The following is a 10,687-nucleotide window of genomic DNA, read 5'->3' as shown; positions in this document are numbered from 1 at the left end:
TTCAGGAAGTCAATGTTTCAGTGCACTAGAAGAATTTTGCACTTCAGACAGCCCTCAAGATGGTTGACTCCCTGATCAGTGGCCTGCTAATGAACATAGTTGTAAGCTACCATGGGTCTTTTGTTTTCCCGCCCTGTTGGCTGCTGTTTGGGCTTGTTTTTCCTTTTCCTTTTCATTAAACACTTTTTCAACCTCCCTGGCTGTTCTGTTTTGAGTGGGTTCTGATAAATAAAAAGTGAAACTTCTTTCAAGAAAACAAACAGACCAGGGAAAAACAGAAGTCCATAATAAAGTATAAAAAAGTATAAACCATAATAAAGTAAAAGTAAATAATATTTAAGTAAACAATATATTTTTGTCATTTTTGTCCTATTCACATAAAAACTCAATGGTTGAGTTTATCTATAGTTTATTCAAATCTGAATTAGAGTTTAAACATTTGTAGATTCTTTGTTATCTGGTTTTGCAGATGATCATAAAATCCACTATAACTAGTATTTGAGTCATTTTTGAACAATTATCCAAAAAATGTTCTCTCTGATTGTTGTTTTTATATTAGTAAAATAAAATGAAACTCATTCAAATATATTAAATGTCTATTGTAAATTACTCTGAAGCATAATAACAGGCAGGGAGTTTTCCTTTTCTCAAAATAAAGCTTTATTGATGAACATTATGACCTTGAACATTAGCTTGGTGATTTAGTTGGCAGCGATGATCTGGTCAACCCAGGCACGGAGCTTGGTGACGCGGGCGTAAACACCAGGAGAACTGGTGGAGCAAACGCTGCTGCCCCAGGACACAATACCAACCAGAGTCCAGGCTCCATCCTTCTGACACACCAGAGGACCACCAGAGTCACCCTGAGACAGACAAAAGATAAGTCAGACCTGTACCGTGTTCAAGAACTTGACAAATAGAGAGGTAAACTGAGAAAAACAGAGAGACTCGCCATGCAGGAAGAAGCACCAGATGCTCCAGCACAGATCATTAGATCAGTGATTTTGTTTCCCCAGAAACGTTTGCAGTCTTCATTGGTCAGCAGAGGCAGAGCAGCCTGCTGGAGCAGCGCAGGGGTATCAGGAGCTAAAAAACAGTTCCAAAAATGTGTTTGCAAACTAAATAATTTACAATAGAGAAATGTGGAGTATCAAAAAAGATTGTCTGAACTAAAGATATGTTATGCATCTAATGATAAATGCAATATTATACAGTATGCATCAAATCTATTATATATTTATACCATTTTAAACAACCAAGCTTTCATTTTTACGGATAATAAAGATAGAGATAATAAACGTGACTCAAATTTTGATAATATCTATACCATTGTGCTTGGTCAGGCCCCATCCAGAGGTCACACACTTCATGCTGCCAGGGAAGTTGTCATTGGTCTCGGCAAGACACACAGGAGACACATGAGTGTTGATCTGAGCAGGAGTGGCCAGCTTGATCAGCAGGATGTCATTGTTGATGGTGAACATGTTGAAATTAGGGTGCTTGAAAACCTTGTAAAGAAAATACAGACATGTCAGCAGATTTCTCATCTCTGTTAAAATATGATCTAATTGATGTTACTTATGATATCCACACTGAAAAATGCTGGTTTTTCATAACCCAAACACAACATTAATACTATTTAAATGATATGTTTTAACCCAACTGTTGGGTTTATCTAAATTTGACCATGACAATGACCTATGTAGCATTTTTTGAGTGCACTATACCTTGCCAACGGTCATGGTCTGAATGGGCTCAGCATTGGAGGAACGATCATGCTCACCCAGGATGACACGGTGAGAGGTCCTAATAAAAACATTTGACTTTTTTACTCTCAAAGTTGCACATACTTCTTAAATTCATTACATGATAGAGAAGGAAATTGTCAATGCTGTCTTACAGTACCTGACATTGCAGTGAGCAGCAGTCACAACCCACCACTCGTTGATCAGGGAGCCTCCGCAGAAGTGGAAGCCGGTAGAGTCCTTGCATGCAACATCAGATCAACATTCTTATTCATAGTTGCCTATCCTAACGTCATCTGTAAATGGAAATCTGTCTGTTCATACCTGCAGAGACACCTGCCAGGGCCAGGAATGAGGGACAGCCTCCTCGCCATTCACAATTCTAGCATAACCAGTAATAACTGGAGGGATGGCAGGAACGCCACAGCCTTCAGAATAAAAAAAGTACTTGTTGAAATTTTCATATAAATCTAAGTAAGGCACAAAATCAGAGGAAAAAAATTGCAATTTACCATAGGCTGTTCCAATCAAGGCAAGGCACGACAAAATCCAGACGAAAGCCATTTCTGAGTCACCACTGTCTCACCAACTCAAGGGGTTTATATATCTGACCTTCCTGCGTATTTACATATTTTGCAACATTGTCATTCTCAGAATTTGCTGACTTTCCATTGAGTACTTTTAGCACTTTTGTTAGCTGTACGTGTCACTTGTTATTGCTAACACTTGCAGGAGCTCATTGTATCAGATGAAGGTTTGTCATGTTTCATGGTCATGATTTCATCCAAGTGGAATATATATCCTGCATTTCATGTCAAAGAAATTACCTTAAGTATAAAAATGCATTAGCATTTGTTTAGCAATATTCTAATGAGTACTTCTTTGTCATTTATTGATTTATTAAAAATGGGATAAAATATATGTTAAAAGTTTATGCTTCATAAAAATCATGAATTTACTAAAATATTCACATTAACTAAAATACCATATTCTATAAATTTAGCCACAAAAAAAATTGGTAATCTTTGACTTCCAGAATAAAAATGTCTGTTTAAGTCTGTTTAAGTGTCAGAGTCTGTAAATCTTCCACTTTTGAGTTATTAGCCCCCCTTTGATTTTTTTCTTCTTTTTTAAATATTTCCCAAATAATGTTTAACAGAGCAAGGAAATTTCCACAGTATGTCTGATAATATTTTTTCTTTTGGAGAAAGTCTTATTTGTTTTAATTGGGCTAAAATAAAAACAGTTTTTAATTTTTTAAAACCCATTTAAAGTCAAAATTATTAGCCCCTTTAAGCTGTATTTTTTGTCTGCAGAACAAACCATTATTATACAATAACTTGCCTAATTATTCTAACCTACCTAGTTAACCTAATTAACCTAGTTACGCCTTTAAATGTCACTTTAAGCTGTATAGAAGTGTCTTGAAAAATATCTAGTAAAATATTGTTTATTGTCATCATGGCAAAGATTAAAGAAATCAGTTATTAGAAATGAGTTATTAAAACTATTTAATAATAGTTAAATAGTTTTAATAACTCATTTAACTAATAATGGGCGCTAATAATTCTGACTTCAACTGTTTAAATTCAACTGTATAAATATATTCTGTGACAACATATGGTCATTGTGTTACTTTTTTTTTAATGTTGTGCAAATTGATGAAAATCCTGTCACCTTGAAGTACTAGAGTATTTGTTTATTTAACAATTTAGAATGTATTAAATGACAGTAGGCGTCCTGATGGCTCAGTCGTTTGCACTGTTGCCTCACGGCAAGGTTGCTGGTTTGAGTCCTGACTTAGGTGACATTTCTATGTGGACTTGTGTGCATGTTCTCCCTGTGTTATTGTGGGTGTTCTGGTTTCCCCAAGTCCAAGGAAATATGGTATAGTTGAATGTTGTAAAACAAAAATTTGCCATAATGTAAAAGTGTGTGTGAATGAGAGTGAATGTGGGTGCTTCCTTGCACTGGGGGTTCATGAGTTAATGTACTCTTAGTGCTAGCTTGAATGCATGAGCCACATAAAAAATATACCAAAGTAATTGGTCTGCTGTGGTAACCCCTGATATACAGTATCAGTGACTAAGCCAAAGAATAGGGAGTGAGTAAATTAAAGTTTTAAAATAAAAGTTAGGTGGTTAAAATTATTGATATTATACAGATCACTTGAAAATGGTTGGGGGTGTATTAGGAATTTAAGAAAAATGTTAATATTTGTTTTATTCTATAAAGGGCTGATAACATTTCTTACTATTATTAAATAAAAGCACACATAGCTTTTTCTCTCATGCAGAAAATGAGAATTTGAGGACAAAATAATAGACGTCTTGATTTTAGAGATATTCCACTTAATATTGATTTCTTAACTAAATTTATACAAAGCAAGGCATCAATCACAATGAATACATTTAGATGTAAATGTTTACAGTATTTGCTCATAGAGTGCTGCCCAGTCTATAAATAATGTATTGTACTTGAAATGTTGAAATACACTAGAGTAAAATCATGGGATTCTGCACAGGTGAAGAACAGCTGATACTGACTCTCAGGGTTAATATTTGACCATAATGTGAGGTTGCCATGTCCTCATTGGCATGTGTGAAATCAGGGTTTGGGGTTAAATAGGGCTTTCTGCAGTCAGTAAATGCTGTCTTCGTCTCCACAATGGCTTTCCTGTGGCTGCTGTCCTGTGTCGCCTTCTTTAGTGCAGCCTATGGTAAGGAAATGTTTTTACTTACCCATACTTACAGTTAATGAAAATATCAGCTCGTCACCTTCTGCTAAAAAAATTGCTGGTTAATTTACACACTGTAAAACATTTAATGATAAAAAGTCATCAACAGATATTTTATGTTGCTTTAACTAAGTCAATTAGGTTTAAACAATTTTTTTCCAAAGTTTGACTTAATATTTTTAGTCTGTTTGCTTAATATAAGTTGAGATGACAAAAAAAGTTCATTAATTCAATTTAAGGTAAGACTTTTTACAGTGCAAACACATTGGCCAATTGTCTATATAATACTAGCAATCATTACTTCCAGTCTTCTTGGATCTTTTTGCATGTATTTTCTTCAGGCTGTGGCGTTCCTGCCATTCCTCCTGTTGTCAGTGGTTATGCCCGCATTGTGAATGGTGAGGAGGCAGTGCCTCACTCCTGGCCCTGGCAGGTGTCTCTGCAGGTACAGTTCTGTTCTTGGCTAACAATCCCTTTTCAAATTTCTGTTGTGAAGTGTGAAAATTACACAGCTTATACAAAATCAGATTTATTTCTTTGTTATTTTCTTGTTTTGATGACAGGACTTCACTGGCTTCCACTTCTGTGGAGGCTCTCTGATCAATGAGTTCTGGGTTGTTACTGCTGCTCACTGCAGTGTGAGGTGAGAATAAAGGCCTAAAGTAGCCTTTAATAGAATATTAAACTCCACACTATAACAGTAAGGCTCAGAGGAACAATATTATTTCAATCAGTTTCAGAACTTTTTTTTCTAGTTCATGAAGAATAAAAATATTAAAAGCCAACCAGAATCCATCCTGCTTTTGAGCACGAGCAGATGCCAAAACAACGCATGCTTAATAAATGTATTGTAAATGCTTGTAGTTGTTGATGGTAATAGTATAACAATAACAATAGTAGTGTATTTGATTTTTCCACCAATAAAACACACTGAGAGCTGATTATTGATTGTATTCATTCATTAATTTTCTTTTTGGCTTAGTACCTTTATTAATCTGGGATCGCCACAGCGGAGTGAACCGCCAACTTATCCAGCATATGTTTTATGCAGCGAATGCCCTTCCAGCTGCAACCCATCTCTGGGAAATTGATTGTACTATGTGCATAATTATAAAAATTAAGTTGTCAACTTAACAGTTGCAAGTTACAATGGATTTAGGTTAATATAATCATTTTACAGTGTTTGTCATTTTGTAATTATAATGATAAATTTAGTAAACTATTTTAAAAAGCTGGATAATATATGGATGAAAAATCAAAATGTCAAATTAAACAACATTAAAAAAACAGATATTTTAGGAGCATAGCATTTAAAAAACATGTCCCCATGTTTAATATAATCACAAGTGAGGTCCCTATTATGTTTCACCCATTTATATTTTCTGAATCTGGAGGCTGGCCACATTATTATATATTTATATATAGTTATCTTCATAATTATGCTGATTGGGCCTTCATTTTGGCAGTTAAACTACAAGGCTGATTGAAAACCGCTATGCGTGTGGATTAATTTACATCTGTGTCTTACCTACAGAACTAGTCACCGTGTGATCCTGGGAGAGCATAGGGAAAGAGCAACACTCAGGAGGGCATTCAGACAATGAAAGTGTCTAAAGTGAGGCTCAAAGACTTTTTTCTTTCATTTCTTCTCTAGAATTTATGAGAGCTAGAGCATTTTAAAGGGATAGTTCACCCAAAAATGAAAATGTACTCACTGCTTATTCTCTCGCAAGTAGTTCAAAACATTTCTGAGTTTCTTTCTCCTGTGGAACACCAAAGAAAATATTCTGAACAAAGCTATAAACCTGTAACCACCGACATCCATAGAAGCAAAAACAATTACTACAGACAGCAACGATTACAGGTTTCTGGATTTCTACAAAATATTTTATTCTGTGTTTAACAAAAGAAAAAGATAAATGAAGACAGAACAAGTGATGTGTGAGTAAATGAATACTTTTCATTTTTGGCTGAACTATCTGTTTAAACTCTTTTTTTCGAACCCAGAAATCATCAAACCTATACAATGCCTGAATTCTGTATCTCTCTATTAAGTGCTTTTTTGTTCAATGTTTTGAAATATGACACTATTGAGCCATTCTCTTTTATAGGTGTTCACCCATCCTCAGTATAACTCTAATACCATTGAGAATGACATTGCCCTGGTCAAGCTGACTGAACCAGCCTCTCTGAATGCCCATGTTTCCCCTGTTTGTCTGGCCGAGGCTTCAGATAACTTTGCCTCTGGCATGACCTGTGTGACTTCTGGATGGGGTGTGACCAGATACAATGGTTGGTTATTTGACTTACCCAAAATCCCAGTTTATTATACGTGCATTCTGCATACAGCAGCCAAGAAATATCAACAGCACCTTAGGTCACTCTTTATTTTGATGGTTCGTTTGTTGAATTTAAGTTATATTGCATCTACATGCCAACTAATTCTTATTAGATTATAAGTAGACTGTTAGGGTTGGGGTTAGTGTATGTTAACATGTAATTGCAAAGTTTCTTATAGTCAGTTAAATGTCTATTGAAGGAGCTGTATCAACAGATATTAAGCAGACAGTCTACTAATACTCAAATGGACCAACAAAATAAAGTGTTACCGCACATTATTATCTTATTGAACTGATATTCATTATTTCAATGGTCTTATCATTTTATATAAAGCTATTAATATACAGGAAAAAATAATGGACAGAAATGAGAGAACTGTTAATATTTGTGTATGCTATAAAGGTTTAATAATGTTAAGATGACAACATTTACAGCTTTTTTTAAAGAAAATTATAAGTTGGAAAAATATCTAATGGGTTATTTTCAGGGTTATTCCATCAAATATGGGTTTCTTAACTCTTCTGAATTTAAAACATGGGTAATGTGTTTATAAACTATAAATGTGACTACTAATATAGCAAAAAACCCTCTAAATATAGTTTAATGTTTTATTTAAAATAAGTGTAATCAGTCATTTACAGAATAAAACAATTTCCCCAAACACATAACTATAAATTGTAAATCCAGAGAAATGATATTTCGAAGTGGCCTCTTCATCTTTTCTAAAGCTACTACATTATAAATAGCCAACTGTTGAAAAGGATTGGGTAAGATTTTTAAAATCCCTTTGAAACTCAAAGAAAAAAGAAACAAGAAAAAGTCTGAAATATTATTACACTTTTATAATTGTGCTAAAATATTGTTTACCTCTGTCCTCTGTGATGGAAAAGCTGAATGAACAGGCGCTGAACAGAACGTAGATGATGAAATGAAAGATCAATTAACTATTTTTGTAAAGACTGTGGTGCTCTCTCAGTATTTTTTTAATGAAAGAAACGTTCAAAAGAAAAGCCTTTAATTGAAATATAACACAGCACTCTTAACCGTCATGGCTGAACAATTTAAGACCCACTGAACAGAAGTGCTAATTGCTTTAAAAAAAATATAGGCTACTAACCACAAAACTTTTGTAATGCTATTGGATCAGTGTGCGTGATTTATTTGCAATACCTATCATCTTTTATGATTGCTCTCTCTCTCTCTCTGTCTCTCTGTGTAGCTCTGTTCACCCCTGATGAGCTCCAGCAGGTTGCTCTTCCACTGTTGTCCAATGACGAATGCAAGAACCACTGGGGAAGCAACATCCGCGACACCATGATTTGCGCAGGTGCTGCTGGTGCATCCTCCTGCATGGTAAGACAATTGTCTCTTCCTCAAATCGTCTCTTTCTCTCGACAGTACCTATCTTGGGGTAACTCCCTCATCTTTTTCTCTGTTTAGGGTGACTCTGGTGGTCCCCTGGTCTGTCAGAAGGATAATATCTGGACTCTGGTGGGTATTGTGTCCTGGGGCAGCAGTCGTTGTGACCCTACTATGCCTGGCGTGTATGGCCGAGTCACCGAGCTCCGTGACTGGGTGGATCAGATTCTGGCCTCCAACTAAATAAATAAAATGTACAGCCATTCTTTGACATCATTGAATTGTATTTTTATTTTTGAGAATAACAATCAAAACCAAAGCAAATGTACAGGATGTAGATTACAGTGGATGGTAGCCTGCATGTAAAGCTTTATATTGACATTCAGTGGATCTACGTATCAGCAAGTCCAGCAGTCACTGGAATGTCAATTGACTTACAGTATCTGATATTAGCAGCACTTTTTGTGCTCCCCAACAGACATTTTACTGTAAGTAACTTTGCAATCATTTCACAACCCTGACTAAACAGCTTAATAATGCTATAATGAGTGTTGCATGTTGCTAATAGTCAACATCTTTTCTAAAGCAGATCATAAACAAACAAGCGTATTCTATCTATCCACAGTTTGGGGCTAATGTTAACACTACCTTAAAGGGAATTAATATTTACTCACCATTTATTCACTTGCAAGTGGTTTCAAGCCTTTATGAGTTTCTTCTGTTGAACACAAAAGAAGATATTTCGAAGAAAGCTGAAAACCTGTAACCATTGACTTCCATAGTAGAAAAAACAAATACTACTATAGAAGTCAACAGTTTTCCAGCTTCAATCTTCTGTTTGGTTTAACAGAAGAAATAAACTGATATCATAAACTCAAATAAAAATAGAAAAGGTTTGATGACAGAAAATGATGACAGAATTAAAAATCTTTGCTGAACTATCCCTTTAATTAAGGAAAGCCATAAATGCAAGAGCTGTTATAAGTTTTTTGCAGTCTAAATATTTCACTTTTAAGACACAGCCTATATGTCATGTAATGTCATATTCCACTACAAAAAGTTCTCTGTAACAAGTAATGTAACATGCTTCATTATAATGGAATTGAAATAAAAGCATGAGCTACACCGGAACTGTTCTCATGTGCCATTATTTATTTTACCCAGTACACAATATATGATTTTCCACATACCTGACAACAAGATGGTTAGCAACATAAAGTTGTAGCGAATGTAGAAGTGGAAAAATGTATTCAACACAATAAGACTTTGTTGATGGGTGAATAGCCAAATGCCCAGTCAAACATATTTGTCCACTATTTACTTACAAAAAATATATTGCAATAACAAGCAATTTCAATGAAAATACAGAAGAATGTGTATAGTACAAGCAATGCAAATATTACTTTTTGCACAAAAAGAGAATGACAAATTTTGAAGAAATATTACAGTGGTATGGCAAAGAAAAAGTAAAAAAGGCAATAAAATAATAAAAATAAAAAATAAATAAAAAAGGAGAGAAAGAGGGCACATGAAAAAATAACAAAAATTAATGCAGAATGTTAATTAAAGCACATGTTTTAGAAGTTTTAATTGCTTTCTTGTTATGAGACTCTAAAATGGTATTCAAGTACAAATCCAATTCTCGTTTTAAAAAAATACAACACTTGGTTTACATTTAGTACATTTACACTTATGTATAAAAAAAACTTTCCAATGAATAATATTAGGTTAATACAAAAACTTGAATTAAGGAATTGTTTTTCTTTAATGTAAAACCCCCAAATAATATGTCTAGCTTAAAGAAAAATCACCACAAACCTTTTGAACAATTAGAATATTCACATCAGAACAGAAAGACAGAACAAAGGGACATTCCCAAAAAAAGTGAGCAACAGACTCAGAAGAAGTCTCACAGAAAGAGCAAGAGACATCAATGTCATTTTTTAATTTCTGTAAAAATTGTTTAACTGTAATAAAATCTGTGAATAATTTTAAAAGATATTTGTTTAGTTTTATTTGTTAAAACATTCTGGGGGAGTGACCAAACATAGATCTAAAAATAAAGACCTGATTTTATGATTGGATTTTTGTAGCAGAGAAACAAATGGATCCAATACAGTAGAATCAGGCCTAGGGGGACATACAGAAATCAACAAATTATTATTATTTCTGAAAAGCATACAAATCTCGAAGATGGCCTTACAAACAATATTAAAATATTTTCTAGATATGGGCAGAGTTTATCTTAAAGTAAAATCAGAGTAAAGTAAATAAATTACCATTACTGTCAAATAACTGATTCACTAATATCACCCCATTACTGAACCAGTTATTAAATAATGATATCCTCTTATGTAGAAAGAAACTACATGGAAAGAACCTATATGAGGATACATGCGCATATGTGAAACCCATTTGCAGTTTATATGCACATATTTGATAATATATATATATATATATATATATATATATATATATATATATATATATATATATATATATATAT

At 34.0% G+C, this 10,687-nt stretch overlaps 2 protein-coding genes across 2 annotated transcripts; one reads left to right on the top strand and one right to left on the bottom strand.

Moving 5' to 3' along the window:
* Positions 1-636: 636 nt before the first annotated feature.
* On the bottom strand, positions 637-2,351 carry LOC130232884 (chymotrypsin A-like). The gene is made up of 7 exons (XM_056462866.1): positions 2,258-2,351; positions 2,070-2,173; positions 1,906-1,985; positions 1,728-1,806; positions 1,328-1,508; positions 953-1,086; positions 637-863 (listed from the first exon to the last, which is right to left on the bottom strand). The coding sequence occupies exons 1-7, from the start codon at positions 2,307-2,309 to the stop codon at positions 702-704; spliced, it is 792 nt and encodes a 263-aa protein (XP_056318841.1). The 5' UTR covers positions 2,310-2,351; the 3' UTR covers positions 637-701.
* Positions 2,352-4,356: 2,005 nt separating this feature from the next.
* Positions 4,357-8,452, top strand: ctrb.3 (chymotrypsinogen B, tandem duplicate 3). Its single transcript, XM_056461763.1, is given in 8 exon segments — positions 4,357-4,464; positions 4,824-4,927; positions 5,046-5,125; positions 6,017-6,047; positions 6,050-6,097; positions 6,594-6,774; positions 8,042-8,175; positions 8,263-8,452. Coding segments are annotated over 8 exon segments (792 nt in total). The 5' UTR covers positions 4,357-4,412; the 3' UTR covers positions 8,425-8,452.
* The last annotated feature ends 2,235 nt before the right edge of the window (positions 8,453-10,687 follow it).

This window comes from Danio aesculapii, chromosome 7 (assembly GCF_903798145.1).
Source record: "Danio aesculapii chromosome 7, fDanAes4.1, whole genome shotgun sequence".
NCBI lineage: Eukaryota > Metazoa > Chordata > Actinopteri > Cypriniformes > Danionidae > Danio > Danio aesculapii.
Note: the sequence above shows the minus strand (reverse complement) of the source record. Positions and strands in the feature narration are given on the sequence as shown.